The sequence below is a fragment of the Macaca mulatta genome, chromosome 5, assembly GCF_049350105.2.
Source record: "Macaca mulatta isolate MMU2019108-1 chromosome 5, T2T-MMU8v2.0, whole genome shotgun sequence".
Classification (NCBI taxonomy): Eukaryota; Metazoa; Chordata; class Mammalia; order Primates; family Cercopithecidae; genus Macaca; species Macaca mulatta.
Window position 1 is genome coordinate 15,047,430 of NC_133410.1, and position 20,101 is coordinate 15,067,530.

Here is a 20,101-nt window from a genome sequence, read left to right on the forward strand (position 1 = left end):
AAACATCCTGCACTCCAAACTCCATTTCAGCATTGCTTCCAGAAAATCTGCCTGTGGCAACCTCCACCCAGGCTTGCGTCTCTCTCTCTAGCATCTTCCATGCAGCCTGGATGACTCTTCTTAGAACAGAGAGTACTTTCAGTGCCTTCACAACCAACAGGCAAGCACCAGGAAGCAATTCTACAAATTCAGAGTAGTCCTAGAAGATCCGATGTTAGGGCAACCAAGGTAATTGAGAACAGCTGTCCTCTGATCTTGAAAATCTCAGTCCATATATGTAAGATACCCTCCAAGCATGCTACACCACGAAAAAGAAGGCCAGGACATTATGCAGGCAGCCGTGCTGTCTGCTATCCCCAGAGCATACCTGGCTAATTGATACTTAACTCTATCTTCAACTCTGTCACAATACAGCACTCTAGCCACCAAGCCTTGTGTACTGGAAATATGAGATGAGATGAAGTCAATTTGCCATTTCAGAACTGTATTTTTTTAGAGACGGAGTCTCCCTCTGTCACCCGGGCTGGAATGCAGTGGCACAATCTCGGCTCACTGCAATCTCTGCCTCCCGGGTTCAAGCGATTCTCCTGCCTCAGCCTCCTGAGTAGCAGGGACTACAGGCGTGTGCCACCACATTTTGGCTACTTTTTTGTGTTTTTAGTGGAGACAAAGTTTCACCGCGTTAGCCAGGATGGTCTTGATCTCCTGACCTCGTGATCCACCCGCCTTGGCCTCCCAATGTGCTGGGATTACAGGCGTGAGCCACCGTGCCTGACCGAGAACTTTATTTTTGTTATTATCACCATTTCTGCTCTCAGCTGAATGTGCACTCCTAAAATTCATACATTGAAATCGTAATCACAGTGATGCTTTAGGTCATGAAGGCAGGGCCCTCATTAGTTTCTCATTAACGCCTTTAGAAAAGAGACTCCAAGGAGCCAGCCTGCCCTTTCCGCCATGTGAGGATTTGGCAAGACGACGCCACCTATGAGAAAGTGGTCCTTCACCGGACACCGAATCTGCTGGCACCTTCGTCTTGTTTTCCCTGCCTCCAGAACTGTGAGAAATAAACCCTGGTGTCTACAAGCTACCTAGTTTAAGGCATTTCGTTATAGCAGCTGGAATGCACTCAGGTAACTTCTCTTCCCCTAAATGGAAAATTATAATGAAAAGTTCTGAATTTTTTACAATGTTCCAAGTTTTAAGTCCAGGAAGCCACTTATCCTTCTGAAAGGACAAATTTTATGACTTTCTGGTTCTGTTCACCTTGAAATCTGACCAAGGTGCAGCATCAACTGTTATTAGGTAATATTGCTTAAGATAAGGATGTACCTGACTGATGAGCAGCTTCTGGCCTGGGAGGCTCTAAATAGAAATACCTGGTGTGAAGCCAAAGCTGTGGGCTTCCCTGAATGTGGGCACTTTTAACTGGACGCCTCCCATGTGGAGCATGAGCCTTCTAAGGTGGATCCCCCCCCATGCACCGTTAGACTCACGCTTTTGCATCTGAGACATCACTGTGTGGAGCAGGGCTCGGGGCAGCACTAGGGGGCCAGCTGCATGGGCATGGGAAGGACCACGCCCACTGAAGAGGACAGCCCACTGTGGCCCTGCTGCCCTGCACACTATGGCTCCACCTCTTCTGAGCAGATAGGTCCCTGGCTGACGTGTGGGTCTGAATTCTTAGTAGAGCCTCAGAAGAGGATTGACCTCTGGCAAGCAAAGCTCAGAGTTACCTGATATATAACATATCCAGAACCAGAGAAGCTCCTAACTTCTAGAGAACGTAAATTCATAAAGATTTCGGAGGAAGAATTGGGGTTCTTTTTCTGGTTGGTTACAGTTAATTTATTGGAAGGAAGGGAAAAAAGGAAGGGAAAAAAGGAAGGGAAAAAAGGAAGGAAGGAAGGAAGGAAGGAAGGAAGGAAGGAAGGAAGGGGCTTTGAAAACTGTAACTACTCAGTTTATTTGGTGCAGAGAAATTCTAAATGCAAGGTATGCATGCATTTAATCTGTAATGATCTACAACCATACATAGCATTTTAAGATGACACCAAATTTTAGTTGCTGAATAATTCCGTTGTTTAGAAATCGACTGAACATTTAAACTCATGGCATCATAGAACACTATGTAGAGCATGATTGGAGACTAGCATTGATAAAGTATCACACACAGAGAAGTGAAGGCATCGACAGCATGCAGAAAATTCCGTGCTGATATACAGGAGATGAGACGGTTTATCACAGAACAGGCATGCACTTCCACACTTTGCTTTACCTTGTCATAACAGGATTGTGAATACCATATAAATGATCTTTATGATAACCATTATTACCATTTTCCATACTGTAACAAAAATAAATACACCAAAACACCATGTTATCTCTCAGATGAAGTATTTACATCATGGATTACAAAGACAATGTAATGGTCACGAAAAGTATGTAACAATTTGTTAAATCTAAAAACAAGACAAATGAGTAGTTTACATTTTGCTCCTTTTAAATTTCAAAGACCAAATGACTACTTTATAGATTAATAAACTTAGCATATAAAACTTTCATTAATTCATGAAGGATTTCTTGAGCACCTTCCCTGCGCCAGCCCTCTTTTGAAGAGGCATTGCAATTTATTTTTGCCTGGACAGATTTGCTGTTTCTACGTAATTTTAAGATGCCAATAACTTAATGTTTAAGGTCCATTACATAATAATATAAACCTCCCCCATCCCATCTAAGAATATAGTTTTTTTAAAAAAGGCTTACTTTTTCATGGGTATAGTTTCAACACTATAAAATACAAAAAAGGGAGATAAAATTAATTTTTTTAATTATTATGAAAGCTCAGCAACTACATCCCCCAGATATTTACTCTAACACAGATACTGACAGTGCAAATTCAGGAGAGACCCACATTGAAAGATGGGCGAAGTGAAAAACGAGGCGTACACATTCACCAGACACAGAATGAGGGGCAGACTACAGAGCCAAAATGGAAAGTGTAAAAACAGTTATCATAAAGTGAAATGCCAGGTCCCCGAGAGAGAGGAACTGCAAACAAGAAATAAAAAGGCTGGTTAGGGAAGCTGAGAGGATTAAGCAAGAGGAAAAAAGCTGTTAAAACAAGTATAGAAAAATCAGTACCAAGAAAAAAAAAAAATTCACCTGAATAGAAATGACCCAACTACTACTACTAAAAAAAAAAAGAAATCAAGTTTAATCTCATCAGAACTCATCCTTAGCAACTCTTTGAAGACAGCACCACCCAGGAAATGACCCCCGTGTCTGTGGAAGGCCACATACTTACTCATCGTACACGTCCTCCGAATCCATTCGACGATAGTACTTAGCCAGTTTTACCGCAAAAATTAGAGCCGGAAGTAAAAATACAGTAGCTTTTCCTATGCCAAACCAAAACAAATTCTAGGAAAAAAAAAAATCAGGAGAATTGAATGTTTGAAGATGGGAAATGGGAAAAACAGTTGCTCAGGGGATTTTTTGGGTTTTTTTTGGAATTTTAAAAAATGAGCTGTCATTTTGTTCTTTAAAACAATTTGAGAATGTCATGTGGACCAAGCACTACGTGAAATGTTACTTACGTTGTTAGGATTCATTTTATCTTTCTAAAAACCTTAAGTAGATCCTAATATTATGTTTATTTTACAAAAGGAGGAGCAGTAGCAGCAAGTGGCAAAGCCAGGATGCGAATCTAGGCCACTCCAACCCAACTTCTAACCACCCCCAACAGACTCTCTTTGTTGCCCGACTGTCCAGTAATCAGAGCATGGATGGCCAGCAGGTCTGAGTTTCAATCCTTCTTATGAGTTGTATTTTTTTTTTTTTTTTTTTTTTGAGCCAGAGTCTCACTCTGTCCCCCAGGCTGGAGGGCAGTGGCGCGATCTCGGCTCACTGCAAGCTCTGCCTCCTGGGTTCACGCCATTCTCCTGCCTCAGCCTCCCGCTGGGACTACAGGCGTCCGCCACCATGCCTGGCTAATTTTTTGTATTTTTAGTAGAGATGGGGTTTCACCATGTTAGCCAGGATGGTCTCGATCTCCTGACCTCGTGATCTGCCCTCCTCGGCCTCCCAAAGTGCTAAGATTACAGGCGTAAGCCACCGCGACCGGCGAGTTGTTTGTTATTAAGATGACAAATTAACCCTTCTGGCTTTGGTCTGCGTCTGAGCAGTTGAGATGCCTGCATCTTCATTCCATAACATTACTGTGTCAAGAAGTTAGAAACAATGCTCACTGCATGCTAGGGTCTCAATCAATGTTCCACATTTAATTTAACCAGTCTCGAAGGTACATAGAAGCTAGATGGCCATGTTTTGTCTAAAGAGTAATGTTAAAGTATAATTTTTTAAATAGTTGCCAACATTTGTAGGTCACATTTCACACGTAAACCTGGATTTACATCTTTTCTTCAAAAATCTAAAGTTCAATCTTCTAACACTGAACCCTTGTTCCCACAAAGTAATAGTCTGGAAGTGGTTCTTCCTTCAAGGGGACATTTGTCCTCAGTGGTGACACAGTCTACACCACTCACATCTGCAAGGTGATATTCCAAATGATTTAACCTTATGGACAAACAATCAGGACCCATGCATAGATGTCATGGGCTGAATGCCACTCTGGCCAGCATCCTACACTTGGCCTGCTATGTAAATCTGCAACCTGCCAAGTTCCTATGTAAGTTCAAGTCTGACGATATCCCTGCCTTAGGATAATGCTGTCAGTAACACTGGAACGACTCTCCCCAGCCCACCATGAGGCCAAATGCCACTTGGAAATAACACCTGCTTCACCCTCACAGCTTGACCCTGCATTTCTGCTTCGCTGCTGGCTGAGTTCAGAATTACAGAGGTGGCACCTCTTGGCTCTTAACTTCTAGTCAATTTGTTTCCCTCTACGGTCTGTTAGATTTCTGTTTTCAACCTTGTCTTGAGAAGCTTTATAACTTTATAACGACCCTATCCTTTTTTCTGGAAGCTACCTCAATCCTTTTGAGGACAACTGAGATACAAAATAAACATGTGAGCTAGTCCACAGTCTATCTGATTGACTAAATGGATGCCCAGAGCTCTTCCTTACGATGTAAACCCTCTGCTATACAGTTTCAGCCTATGATCTTCCTGAGCAGCCTCTAGGCCTCCCCTCTGTCCCTGGATCTGTGGAGAGGCATCTGGTGCCTACGTGGTTCGACTGAATGGGGTGGGTGGTGGAGGCTGGACATAAAGAGAGGTCAATTCAGAATCAAGCAGGTTGGACTCCCCTAATGAAGGCTTCAGCCAAAGCTGACGGCAAGGGCCACCAAGCACAGGACAAAAAAGAGTAGTTGCTAGAGGAAGGAAGCATCCAGGAAGCAGGGCTCAGGGTCTGCGTGGTTGGGTCGGTGGCAGAATCCTTTTCACTCAGGCATGAAAGTCCCTCCAGCAGACAGATGGACAAGTGAATGAGGGAGATGGACAGACAGGGCAATAGGGATGAACTGTGACAGAGACAACAACTGATGCCACCTGACAATGCATCAGTGATACTCTGTGCCAGGTATTATGCCAGACAACAGAGGCACAGCCTTGAATGCGCTGGTGACTCATGGAGTGGAGAGTCTAGAGTGTGCTGGAGGGACGGGTCTTAATCAAAGAAACATATAAACATGTAATTGAAACAGCAATAACAACTCTAAAGGAAAAGCATAGAGTTCTACAGGAATGAGGAAAACGGAACCCAACCTAGTTTGGGGAATCAGAACAGTCTTCCTGGAAAAAAGACATGTTTGAGCTAAGACCTGAAGACTGAACTACAATAGTAGTGAATTTTCACTGAATGTTGATGTTCCAACAGCGTGAAGGGCTTTACATGTGACCTCTCAGTGAACCATCAAAACAGCCCCATGTAGGCGAGGAACTCAGGAAATTTCAGGAATTTTTCAAAGTCACAAAGTTCTGAAAATATAGAAGTGGAATTTTCATTCAGACTTCATGTTCTCCACCATTGTGTTACCAGACCTAGAGGAGTTAGGTCTTACAGTGGGGAGTGGGTAGGTGGAAAGGGGAAGAGGAGAGAGAAAGAGAAGGGTGGTGTGTGCCCATCTCCAGTCCAGGCAGAAGAAACGGCATATGCACAGGCCCTAAGGTGGGGAAACTGAGATGTATTTGACAAAGTGAAAGCAGATGAGTGTGTCTGGAGCACAGAAAGAAAGGCAGGCAGGCAGAGAGCACACAGTGAGATCTGGAATGGGGAGGCCCAGCCATGCAGAGCCTAGTGTGACGACCTATGAAGGATCCTGATCTTTAGATAGCAACGGGAAGCCACTGAGGTGCTTTCAGCAGAGGGAGAGGATCCACTCACAGAGAGTCAGCGTCTATTGAGGAGGGAACAGAGCTGAGGATTAAGCCTGATTAACTGGAACTTGCCATCCCGATAGTCACATTTCCAAGACTTTTTAATGACAAATGAAGTTTGGTGCAACTTTGGGGTTGTATATGTAGTTGTACTGAGTATTCTTTTGAAGATTAGAAATCTGCACACCCGTGACTGTCTTTCTGATTATTCTGAACTAATAGGAGTTTTCTCCCTGCAGGTTTCCTGACTGGTAAATATAATCCTGGTAAGGAAAAAAGATAACCGCCCAGAATTTTGACTTTTCTAGTCTATTAGCATATTAATACATTGATCGAAATGTTGCATTTTAGGTTTTGGATTCCCTCAAGCAGAAAACATTATTAAAGTGTATATCACAATTCAGAAAAACAACCAAAGATGATGGATTCATTGCATCTTCTTTTGAAAGATGAAATCTTACCAGGGGGTCGATAATGTAGCTACACAGAAAGACATCAACAGCAGTATCTAGAGCGGTGGCCACAGGTTTGCAGGATGCCACTTTCTCACTGATCTAGGGGGGTGGAAACACAGGCAAACTTTGAGCCGCATCCACAAAAATCCACAGGAATGAGACGTGCCATTTACTTTTGACCTGGTGTCACAAAAAGGATCTCCATGTCCTCGAAGACAGGGGTCCCCAACCCCCGGGCCACAGACTGATACCAGCTAGTAGTACCAGTCCGTGGCCTGTTAGGAACCGGGCTCCACAGCAGGAAGTGAGCGGCGGGTGAGCAAGCAAAGCTTCACCTATATTCCGCCTCTAATGCAGCAGCATTAGTTTCTCATAGGAGCATGAACCTTATTGTGGAATTGCACATGTGAGGGATCTAGATTGTGCTCCTTATGAGAATCTAATGCCTGATGATCTGTCATTGTCTCCCATCACTCCCACATAGGACCATCTAGTTGCAGGAAAACAAGCTCAGGGCTCCCACTGATTCCACATTATGGTGAGTTGCGCTTATTTCATTATATATTACAATGTATTAATAATAGAAATAAAGTGCACAATAAATGTAATGCCCTTGAATCATCCCGAAACTACCACTGCCCCCAGTCTGTGGATAAAACTGTCTTCCACTAAACCAGTCCCTGGTGCCAAAAAGGCTGGGGACTGCTGCTCTAAAACATGGAACTGACGGCCGATGTGCATGGATGAGTTCTGCATATACAGTTACGGTTGGCCCTCCATATCCCTGAATTGTGCATCCATGGATTCGACCAATCATAGATTAAAACATATTCAGAAAAAAAAGAGAGTTGCATCTTTACTGAACATGTACAGACTTTTTAAATCATTATTCCTGAACCAATACAGTATACCAATTATTTACATAGCATGTACATCGTATGAGGTATTATAAGTAATCTAGAGAGATTTAAAGCATACAGGAAGATGTACATAGGTTATGTGCAAATAACTAATCTTTTATATAAGAGACTTGAGCACCCAAGGAGTTCGGTATCTGCAGGGGGCCCTGGAACAAATCACCCATGGATACTGAGGGACAATTGTACATATTTTAAAGCAAGATCCTTAGTCTCTCTGAGCCTTGATTTCCAGTTTCCTCATTTGTTTTGGAAGAGTGAGACCCAACCTACAGGACTCCTGAGAGAATTAAAAAGTTCTTGTGCCCAGCGTAGTGTTTTAGTTCAAATTTGTTACCTGGCCCCTTTGTTACCTGAAAAAGGGGGTGGGAAGCAAATGGAAGAATTGCATATGGCAAAGGTGAGCAAAGGGGACCAGGAGGTGGCTGTCCTCTGACCTGGTGGGCAGCCCCAGAAGTCTTGGTCCTGCACATCAATATCCTTTCACTTATCTCCTACCAAATTACGGGAAATTTAATTTTATTTCTTCCAGATTTTACCCTAGAAAAATGACTATCCTAAAACATGACCCCCCCCCTTAATATTCATAAAAGATAAACTACTTACAGAGAACTCGATCCACTGCATATAGTGTTCAAAATATCCTATTATTGTTTTCCTATACTTCTTAGTTTCCTGGAAAGAAACAAAAGATGAGTAGAAGCCTTAAAATGATGACAGCATACTTAAACATCATAAATATTTAATCTGTAACATTCAGGTGCCCACTTATGGACATGCTTACTTTAAAAAAGAAGACTCACCTCAATAATAACAGAGGAAATATTGTTTGTGATGAAGTTCTGAGCAAAATCCAGAGAAGCTAGAATCCTATTTACTCTCTCCTGAAACACACAGCCAGTTAGCAGGGTATCAAGTCATACAAAGATTTAATTAGATGATTTGCATATTAATTCAAGTACTGTAACTCAGCTCCACAACACCATGACCTGGACCTCCTAGTTAAGAGGAAGACAGAACCTGCCCAGCCCCCTGAGGGCAGGGAAGGAGATGAGCTGAGAGGGAGCATTTACTCCAGGCCAGACACTGGGCTAGTCCTTGATAGGAATGGCCTTGCTGGAAACTCACAAGGAGGCAGGAAGGAAGGTACTGTTTGCTAGGCTTCCTTCGCAGATGAGGCAGCTCAGCCTCTTCAAGGTCACCATGCTGGGGAAGCATACGACAATGCTGGGATTTGCACCAAACTTTTTTTTCCCCCACCGCAAAGCCCGTAGTCTTTGCACCACAACACAAGCAAAGACGAGTCCTCTGCCAACCCACATGGCAGCTTGGTGCAAATTGGAAAAGGGGCCTTTTCTGCCCAGGGACCTCAGGGCACAGAGCCTGGCCAGTGAGTCAACGGCCAGTTTCTGCCCCCTACTAACCCCCTTGGCTGGATCCTTCATGAAAGGCCTTGTACCACTGCACACCCTCGCCCTGTGCACACAAGTAGCAAAGCACCTGCACGTAGTCACTGGTGTGTTTCCAGGTTCCCCTGGCGTGAGACACACACTTATGAAATGGCAACTGTGATCAGAGGCATAGGGAGGGTCCCGGAGCAGAGTAAATGTAAACATCTTCAGAGGAGCTGAGCCACGATGTTGGCCTCATTGAGAAAAGTGGAAGGAGGGAACATTTAGTTTTATCATGGGGGCTGATGCTCAAAACCTCTCATGGACAGGCTATTCCGTTCAATGAAAAACTATCTTCTGAGTTGCCGGTTGGTGCTGTGGATACAAGATGAATACTACACAGCCTTGCAGCTCAGTGTCTGCTGAGGGAATGCTTGCAGCCTGCACGTGGCCCCTGTGGTAGATTGCATTAGCTGTTCAGGATTATTGATACGCTCCTTGGATGGCTTCCCAGAGCGTGAAGTGTACTTCCCCAGCCAGATGACGATGTGACCATGTGGCTTGCTTTGGCCAATGGAATGCTGGTGAAGGGGCAGGGTGCCCCTTCTGAGCAGTGGCTTAAAGGACAACCTGTGCCTCCTCTTATCCCCTGAATTCCACTATGAGGACATGAGGTGCCCCAGACAGGAGCTGCTCCTTCAGGCCAGGTCTCTCAATGGGAAGACGTGTAGAGAAGCCTGCTGTCAAACCAGCAGGGAAAATGAGCATTTACACTTAGAAGGCACTGAGGTTTGGGCTTGTGTGTTAGGTAGCATTATCTCTGTGAAAGTGACCAATGTACCTTCTAAGCTTGCATCCTACACATCAAAATATAGATTTCACCTACGTACCTAATAGTCTGCTAAGATGATGTCTGCACTTACAGAAGTACTTGCAGAAAGGAAATAGTAAGAAAACCCAATTTGGTATTTAAAATAGGTAGATAACTGAGGCTTTTTTTTTTTAAACTTAAAGTACCTACAAAAATCACATTTCTAACATTCTTTGTGTGGTGTTTTATAACAAAACCCCATGATGGAAAACAAAGTAAACCCTTACCAACAATCCATTGCCTGTGCGTTGAAGTATCTTGACACTTTGGTATAGAGTGCTCTGGTGAAAAACAGATAATATTTCCAAAATTATGACATGAAACAGCAAGATCACATACCTTGTGTCTTCCCTTCCCACAAGAGAGCCATCAAATCTGTCTTTACACTGTAATGGTTTCATTCTAGAAAAAATAACCAGCACAATTAACAATGTGTACCTTCTATGCCTCTGGTGTAAGAAAACCTGAAGAAAAAAATTGGATATATATCCTAAAGCTGTGAAGAACAGCAAATCACATGTGAGGCATCCAAGAAATCCCTTTGAATTAGGTTTGATCAAAGCAGAAGGCATTATTTAAAACAGAGCCTGCCCCACAGGAGTGGTTAACCTGAATGGTTTAGACTGGAGGTTGACAAACTTTATCTGTAAAAGGCCAGAATAAACACTTTAGGTTTTATCTGCCATACTCCCAACTACTCAACTTTGTCCTTCTAGTCAAAAGCAGCCACAGAGAGTTTGCAAATGAGTGGGTATGGCCATATTCCAATAAAACTTTATTTACAAAAACTGGTGGTAGGCTGAATTTAGCCTGCAGGCTGTAGTTGGCAGGGTACCTAGCTTGCCAACCCCGGTTAGATCATAGGTCACATGTAGGAAGCACTTTGCCTATTTGTGGACAGGTTGCCCTAGCTCTGAAAAGGCCAAAGGGTCCTGTGTACTTGGAAAAAAAGCATTTAAAAAAAAAAACAAACGCAAAGCCAGCTTAAAATATTAACAAATTTGTGTTAGGCATAAACAAGTGTACAGAAAATTGTAAAAAGCACTGGACACAAATTAAGAAAATTCAGTGAAAGGACTTTGTGAATAGTCTAATAAATTAGGAAATCAAGAGAGAAAAAAAGGGTACTAGAAACTAGTCCTGGAAAGTTTGGTGTTGGGATGTTCGGATGTTCGGATGTTGGAGTGGAGTGGATTTACTTGCTTGGCCAAATCTGAGCAAGCTGATTCAGTAACCCAGTTTCCACACACTTCTCTCCTTGCTGGCTACAAATATGGCCCATACACAAGCATAATATAATAATTCCTCCTCTTTACTGAGATCCTCTGAGGTCAGGTCCTTCATCTCCACGAACAGGTAAAAGCAAGGCAGTTACTGATCCCAACATTTTTAGATGAGGAAACTGAGAAGCTACAATAATTTGGAGAGCCAGAAGCAGGATTTAAAACCAGGTCTGTCTGACTCCAAAGTCCAAGTTCTTTCTTTGCTAGAAACTGCCTTTATTGCATTAAGAAAAGAAGTCACAAGGTGGTGAGAAGCAAATGGAAAGGATGGAAGAGGGGAGAGAGGAAGCAATGCCCATCAAGACAGCAGACAGGGCTAAGTGGCTACAGAGAGAAGCACTTAACCTCACCTTCACATATTTCTAGACAAAGCTTGGAGAAAAAGAATCGAGTGAGTCCACAGCACTGTAGCTAAATGCAGGGCATAGGAGGGCCTGCTCACAACAATGGAAACTAGAGCAAGGTGGAGGAGACAGCCACAGATTTTATCTAACTGTTCACACTCAAATGAAAAATGGAAGGGAATAAGCAGAAGAGGGAGGTGCAATTATTTTGTCTAAAGCTCAGCTCAGCTTCTGGGGCTGAGGTCAGTCAGCTGGGACCTACGAGAGATGAGCATGTGTCATGAGGCTAAATGAAAGCCAACTCGCTGCAGTAGATTTTGCTCAGGTCACAGTGAAATACAATACGTTGTTGACTGTTACCAGTGATTGTTCTATAGGAAGGACTCGTTGCTGGTGAATCGTTTTAATAGTTTGTGCATCTCTTTTCAGGGAGTTCCTCAAATTTCCTGGGGGCTGCAAAAAGAATAAAAAACAAAGATCAATACCATCTTTCCAGACTCAAAGCACTCTCGCTATCCTCAGGGGCCCTGCGCAGCCAGGAGGGCAGCCATGACATAAGCACGCAGCCCTCCTTGTGCAATGATGGCTGTGAGTGGACATGGGGGCTGGTGTGAGGGACAAGGCCAAGACACCCTCCTTCAAAGCACAGAACCATGGACTCTCAGCAATAACCCACACCCAAGAGCCCTCCCTGAGTGCCAGAGGCTGTGTTCTCTCCACCTCACCATGATACAGCCACTCTCAGCTTCTCATTTTACAAGTGAGAAAACCAAGGCTCCATGGAGAAATTTCTATTTAACCCACACTCATTGAGTGTTTAATTTATTAATGAATAACAATTCTATAAGGTAGATACCATTACCCCATTTTACAGATGAGGAAACTAAGGCAGAAGGGAGAAGTAACTTGCCTAAGCTCCTATCCTGAGTCAAGACTTAGACCCAGGTCTTCCTCAAAAGCCCAGGTTCCTCATCACCATGGTGTGCTGCTTCTTGGATGGGACCAAGTAGTCGCCAACCAGCAGAGGAGTTGAAAGGGGAAGCTTATGGGGCTGGGGTGGTACCCCTCTCTTCCCTCATCACTTACTATTGGTAATTCAAAGCAACACATGAAATCTTCCTCCCACAGCCCCAGGTACTATTCCCTACACTGCAGGAGAACAGCCTGCAGTGTGCATGGGCAGGTGTGCTTAGAAGTGGAGGGGCTAATGGGGTGGAAACAGATCCAGAGCTAAAGTAATGAGGGTGCCCACACTCAAAGCAGAGGGTGGAAGACTGCAGTCATCTTGAGATAGAAGGCAGGTGGGACTTCGGACCAGATTGAAGACTGGTGGAAACCAGGAAGAGGAGACCAAAGCACCTCTCCCTGTCCATCACCATAAGGCATGCCCGCCAGCTCATCGACAGTTACCCATTGCCATGGCAACACTGGGAAGTTACCACTCATTTTCTAGCTATTTCTGAACAACCTGCCGCTTAATTAGCATTCCATTGAAAGTGGTTATAAATAAGACTACAAAACTGTCCCTAGGCTGCTACTTTCTGCACACTGCCTGTGGGGTCGCCCTGCTCCAGAAGAGCAGTCTCTGAGCTGTCACACTGCCGTTACCTCAATAAAGCAGGTTTCACCTGCCCTGCATCAACCCGACACCATCCTGGCAACATTCAAGGCTCAGAGAGGTTTGAGCCACATGGCAATGGCTGTGGACGGAAACGTAATGACACGCACAAGAGAGGTGTTTATGAACAAGGGATTACTCACAGCGTGAGGAACCTCTTCAGCAGCTTCCCTAAAAATGGCACTGACGTTTGACATCTACAACTACTACAGTATTTAACCGGGCGATTTGAACTCACCAAACTATTTGCTTTTGCCTCCAGATCATACGCAAATGATAAAAGATTCACTCCTGCGGGGGATTTACCAGTCTACAATAGAAGTGAACAAAAATTGTCCTATGGATATGGGATCTTTAAGCCTTAACACAACATCTAGTAGGCAAGAGATTAAACATGGATTCATGACCATAAAGTAATCACATGAGGTTAGACACTCTTAAACAGGTGGCAACGTTTGCATTCTTATTTATACATATAAAGCCATATTTTTATTCAATCATATTATTCAACTGTGAAAAGGAATGAAGTACTGATAATGTTATAATATGGATGAACTGCAAAAACGTGCTCAGTGAAAGAAGTCAGACACAAAAGGTTGTGTGTTATATAATCTTTCTTTTTTTAATACCCAGACTAGGTAAATCCATCTAAAGAGACCACAGATGGGCCGGGCGCGGAGGCTCACTTCTGTAATCCCAGCACTTTGGGAGGCCGACGTGGGCGGATCATGAGGTCAAGGGATCGAGACCATCCTGGCCAACATGGTGAAACCCCGTCTCTATTAAAAATAAAAAAAAAATTAGCTGGGTGTGGTGGCATGTGCCTGTAGTCCCAGCTACTCGGGAGGCTGAGGCAGGAGACTCACTTGAGCCCAGGAGGTGAAGGTTGCAATGAGCCGAGACTGCGCCACTGCACTCCAGCCTGGTGAGAGAGCGAGACTCCATCTCAAAAAAAAAAAAAAGACCACAGAGGGGTGGTTGCCAAGGGTTTGGGGAGGAGCAAATGGGGTCAACTGCTTTGCTTTAGGGTGATGAAAATGTTTTGGAACTACATAGAAGCAGTAGTTGTGCAACACTGTGAATGTACTAAACGCCACTGAATTGCTCACTTTAAAATGGTTAGTCTTATGTGAATCTCATCTTAATAAAAAATCAAAAGCAAAACAGAAATACACATCTGACGTTCTAATTTCCCCTAAAGGATCAAGCATGAACACATGCGTCATACCTGAGCCAAGTAGGTGTCATAATTCATTCTGTCTATTCCACAAGCAGCAAAATCCTGAAGGCTTTTTCTTCCTGCTGCACCCAACAGAAAGATATTGAGATTTACCTTCAGACTTTCCAATTCACTGCTTATGCTTGCAGTATGCTGCAAAAAAAGGAAGTTACAAATCAGTCCCTTATTCTCCAAGAATGTCACAAATCAAATGCTTTAAAAGAGCAATAAAAGCTGGATGTGGCGGCTCATGCCTGTAATCCTAGCACTTTGGGAGGCTGAGGTGGGAGGATCGCTTGAGTTCAAGAGTTCAAAACCAGCTTGGGCAACATAAAGAGACCTTGCCTCTATGTTAAAAAAATTTTAAACATAAAATTAAAAAATAAATAAAAAAATAAAGAGCAATCAAACCAGAAAGGACAAAAGAATGTGCAAGCACTTGACTGGCATCTCTTCCTGGTACTTCCCGTCCTGTTCCTTTCCCATCTCTTTATGGGTCCCATGGCTCCTAAACCCCCAGCTTTGACAAACAGAGAAGCTGAAAGGGACAGGGTAGGCTGGCATTCCAGGGAAGGGACCAGCACATACAAGAGCTGGGAGTAGGAAGAAATGGGACATATCATTTGAGAACAGTGTTTAGTTACTTGGGCAAAGATTACGGAAACATGGTCGTTGATTCAGGGTTGTACTGATAGTCAGCAGTTTCCAGCAGCATCGAGTGCCTGCATGTCCCAGGCAACCTCTCCAACTGCTACCCGCCATAGCACACAGAGAAGTGACCCACAGCATGATGGGCATCTATTTAGGGTTTGGTTACAAAATTATGTATGTTTAATGCATACATATATGGACTATTTAGGGAAGATAATAAACTTTTCATATACAGCTTTCAAATATAGCTTTTCACATTTGAAAACCATCAAGCCATCATGGCCTCATGGTAACTCTAGCAGCGGTGGGCAAGCTGTGGGGGCTTGGGAATAGCCTCTTCTCCTGGGATCCCTTTGTTTCTGCTCTCATTCAGGAAACCCAAAAGAGAGAGCACGCTCCAGATTCTTTCCAGCAGAAAGTCAGAAGAGGCCTCCAGGTACAGGGAGTGGGGCTGGTCTAGGCTAACGGCACCCTAGGCCTGGGCAGCTGAAACTCTTGCTCTTTCTTCAGGCCAGTGTGCTCTGGAACGGCCCTTCCTCCAAGTCTCAAGACTCAAGACTGGAGTGTGGGCTCTGGCAAAAGAAAAGAGGAGGTTCTGTTGGCTTCCATCCTTTGCTTTAGTTCACACTGGAGTCCTGGGGCCACCATGTGACTCACAAGGAAGGAGGACAGTGTGGAACATGCTTCTCCACACTGAGTGCCCAGTTTCAGGGACTGGCCGAAAGGGAGGCTGGTCTTGGAGCGAGAGCCTTCCTGAGGAACAAACAGGGATTGTTCCCACAAAAACGTCTATAGTCAGCAAAACGACATCTTTCCCTGTGAAGTGTCCATAGTGAGGCCGCTCTAGAGGCTCTTGCATAATACATTAGAAAAATTCAAACCACAAGACAACTGGTCGGGCAGTGAGAAAACGTTTTGGAACCAAACAGAGGTGAAGGTTACACAGCCATGTAAATATACCAAACGTCACTTTGAAATAGTTAATTTGATCTTATGCAAATGTCATCTCAATTTCCAGAAAAGAAAGAAAGACAACCGGATTTGGTGAAGGAATGTGTTATGTCGATTCCATGACGACTTCTAATTACCTCATTAATGTTGAGATAGTCACTGATGTCGAAGCTGTTCTCCAGGTGAAGAGTGCCGTAAGTGCCTCTATTCTTTTTGCAGTCACTGTGGGAATGAACAGAGAAATTAGGACCTAGAAAAGCTGTTGCAGCTACCTATGTCCAGCGCTGAAGAGGAGGAGGAAGGCTCACTGTTTCTCTTTGTTTAATCTGTGAACACAGAAGTGGGGCTGGGTGTCCCAAGTGGCCACACAGATCCCTCAGTACCCACCACCTCTGACTTCTTGCCTTGTTTGACTAACCGTCATGTTCTTGGAAGAGATGCAATAGGATTGATAAATCAATCTTTCCATCTGTCTCCTACATGCTCTAGTTCCACTGTGGACCACAAGTTTACAGATTGGGAAGAAATAAATTCTCATTAAAAAGAAAAACAATACTTGCTAGAAAGAGATACACTGCAGAGTAGATTAGGAACTCCATTAAATGATTCTATCAAGCTCCTGCCAAGAACATTTCTACTCTGTATTTCCAGGGCCGAGCTGCACTGACTAAATATACGCTTAGACATCTATCCTCATGGTGAGGACAGAGATAGGGAGGAGACGCAGACATCTCGATGGTCAGCACAGTTTGCTGTAACCTAACTCAGCCCCCTGGGTGAAATGGCCTCACCTCGCCATGCCTCAATCTTATCTCTAAAATAGGAAAATTTGACTTTTTTAGACTTGACTGAGCTAAGAAGGGTAGGCCTCACTGGATGTGTATTCCTGCCACAAAAATAGTGGCATCCAGGAATGCAGCATCTCTTCCTTGCCACGGCAGCCAGGGCCTTCTAGGCCTGAGGGATGCCTAAAAGAAGCAACTTTCCCACATCCCTAGGAGGTGTGATCCTTCCCTCTAGAGAACACGCAGGTTGGTGTTGTTGGAACTCAGAGCTTGATTATGAACAACCAGAGGTAACACTGGAGGGCTCTGCAGGAGCCAGAATCACAAGGAGCTAGCATGCCAGGCTGAAACACTTGGCTTTGTCCTCTCAGCCTAGGGATGGTGAATGGGTTTAATTATGTAGAGAAAAGTCAACCGATTGCTAATGTATGCCTAGAGCACACAGTCCAGAAGGAGCCTGAGGCTCCCTGGGCTAAGCAGGAGACCTCAGTTGACTATCAATGTCTACCCTGAGTATGGAGGATGGGCACCAGACACTTATCAGCTGCCTCTGCCATGGGCAATGGAGAAACTTAGGCAGGAAGTGACACATGTGGTTGGGCCACATCACATCATGCTGGGAGGTTTGGAGGATGGAATGAGAACAAGGAGACCAGTTAGGAGAGAGAGAGACAGAAAAGAAGAGAAGAGAAGAAGAAGAGGAAGAAGAAGAGGAAGAAGAAGAAGAAGAAGAAGAAGAAGAAGAAGAAGAAGAAGAAGGAGGAGGAGGAGGAGGAGGAGGAGGAGGAGGAGGAGGAGGAGGAGGAGGAGGAGGAGGAGGAAAAAGGAGGAGGAGGAGAGCAAGAAGAAGAAGGAGGAGGAGGAGGAAGAGGAGGAGGAGGAGAAGAGGAAGAGGAAGAAGAAGAGGAAGAAGAAGAAGAAGAAGAAGAAGAAGAAGAAGAAGAAGAAGAAGAAGAAGAAGAAGAAGAAGAAGGAGGAGGAGGAGGAGGAGGAGGAGGAGGAGGAGGAGGAGGAGGAGGAGGAGGAGAAGGAGAAGGAGAAGGAGAAGGAGAAGGAGAAGGAGAAGGAGAAGATTTAAGAAAGATTCAGAAGACGAAGCCTACAAGCAACATTTATAAGTTCATTCTGAGTGTTGTCTCAGGGCTCCAGAAACTCAGTTTTCACTGCTGTGGGCTGAATAATGGAAACGAGGACTTTTCTCTGTCCTTTAATTTTGTATTCGGCCCCAAAGTGGTAGTGGGATTTTTAAAAGCTCCCAAAGAGCAGCCTACTGCCCCTACCTCCCTGCCTTTGTCTGTGTCCCTCGGCCTAGGTGCCTTTTTCCTTCTTCTTGGCCCAGCCAATCCCCACTAACCTACTAAGATCAGCTTAGGTGCCATTACCCTCAGGAAGTCCTTCCTAATCCCTCCATTCCCACACTGCATAAGACACCCATCTTGGGGCTTCTAGAGTAGCCTCAGTACATTTCTATCACCTGTAGGTATCACCGTATTCTAGAACACCTCTTTACAGATCTAACTCTCTACTCGGTTTTCCTTGACAGTAGGATCAGAGTCTAATTCAATTTTGTATACTATCTCAGGTATCCCATTACCACAGGTGCTCATATAATAATAAAAGCAGTTGTTAGTATGGTACCTAGCTCCTGTTACGCCAGGTGCTCATATAATAATAAAAGTAGTTAGTACGGTACCTAGCTCACAGAGTGGCGTGGATGTTAAAGAAGTTTATACATCTGAGGTGTTTCCATCAGTCTTGGCATATAGAAAGCACCATGCAGGTGCTAGCTCTTAGAATTTTGTTAAATTACCACTGTGACCACTTAGCATAATATTTATTAGGTAATAGAAATAAACAGTAACGGCCGGGCGTGGGGCTCACGCCTGTAATCCCAACACTTTGGGAGGCTGAGGCAGGTGGATCACCTGAGGTCAAGAGTTCGAGACCAGCCTGACTAACATGGTGAAACCCCGTGTCTACTAAAAATACAAAAATTAGCTGGGCATGGTGACAGACACCTGTAATGCCAGCTACTCAGGAGGCTGAGGCAGGATAATCACTTGAACCCGGGAGGCAGAGGTTGCAATGAGCCGAGATGGTGCCATTGCACTCCAGCCTGGGTGATAAAGCAAGACTCCATCTCAAAAAATAAATAAATACATAAATAAATAAATACTTAGTAATGACGTAGCTGTATTTATTTTAAAATAACTTCTGTGGTTTGGCTAGAAGAACTAATGACCATTGATTAATTAAATGTGTGCATATTTCAAAATGTTTTTTAAAAGTACAAAAAGAACCTAGCAATACCTAAAAGTATAACAAATTCACAAAATGCTGAAGAAGTCTTTTGACTATCAAATGATGGCTAAAACTACTAAGCTATATAATAATGCTAGGCATAGGGTTAATACGTGCTTAAAATTGCATAAAGGAACTCTGAGAGAGTAATAAGAACACTAAGAATGGTGGTTCACGTGTAGGGCATGGAAAGGCTTCTGGGCAGATGGGGACCTGTGTCTCTGACTTACAAAGTGTTCTGCTCTCAGTGTGGGTCACTATCGCCCTGTGTATTTTTAGTTTCATTTACTATGAACACACCATGTTAACACACATCCTCTGGCCCTTCGGTCTCACGGTGGGAGAAATAAGTGTCATCGGTGTTTAAAAAGCATCCTATGAATTGATTTCAAATACTCTTAAAGTGACTCCCTTCCCTATGGCTCATAGCAGAGAGCTGCCCATGGGTTCGCGTCTAAGATCAGACACCTAAGACTTCCAGCCATCAGACTAGGAGCCCATTTTACCACTGGGAAAAGCATACACTACACAGATATATATCACCTGAGGTCAGAAGTTATTTTATATATACATAGTTTTTTTGTTTTCTTTTTTTTCCTGAGAGAAAGTATCACTCTGTCGCCGAGGCTGCAGTGCAGTGGCACGATCTTGGCTCACTGCAACCTGCACCTCCCGCGTTCAAGCAATTTTCTTGTCTCAGCCTCCTGAGTAGCTGAGTCTACAGGTGCATCCCACCATGCCTGGTTCATTTTTATATTTCATTTTTAGTAGAGATGGGGTTTCACCATATTGGTCAGGCTGGTCTCGAACTCCTGACCTCAAGTGATCCACCTGCCTCGGCCTCCCAAAATGCTAGGATTACAGGCATGAGCCACTGTGGCCAGCCTAGATGAACAGTATTAAGAACAGTATTGTTCATCAAGTCCAAATGATGTGTCAGGCACCATTCGAATCTCATGTATCTTACTTA

General features: G+C 44.1%; 1 protein-coding gene across 19 annotated transcripts in view; it reads right to left on the reverse strand.

Moving 5' to 3' along the window:
- The window catches only part of PROM1 (prominin 1), a 116,234-nt gene that overhangs the window by 8,856 nt on the left and 87,277 nt on the right, over positions 1-20,101 (reverse strand). For 8 of the 19 annotated variants that reach the window (XM_015138021.3, XM_015138018.3, XM_015138022.3 and 5 more), the window contains 11 exons: positions 16,183-16,267; positions 14,453-14,596; positions 13,463-13,534; positions 11,967-12,059; positions 10,207-10,260; positions 8,521-8,601; positions 8,324-8,392; positions 6,807-6,899; positions 3,308-3,423; positions 2,767-2,790; positions 2,279-2,347 (listed from right to left, as the gene is read on the reverse strand). In XM_015138021.3, coding sequence (XP_014993507.1) covers positions 2,279-2,347; positions 2,767-2,790; positions 3,308-3,423; positions 6,807-6,899; positions 8,324-8,392; positions 8,521-8,601; positions 10,207-10,260; positions 11,967-12,059; positions 13,463-13,534; positions 14,453-14,596; positions 16,183-16,267 — 900 coding nt within the window. 19 annotated transcript variants of the gene reach the window in all.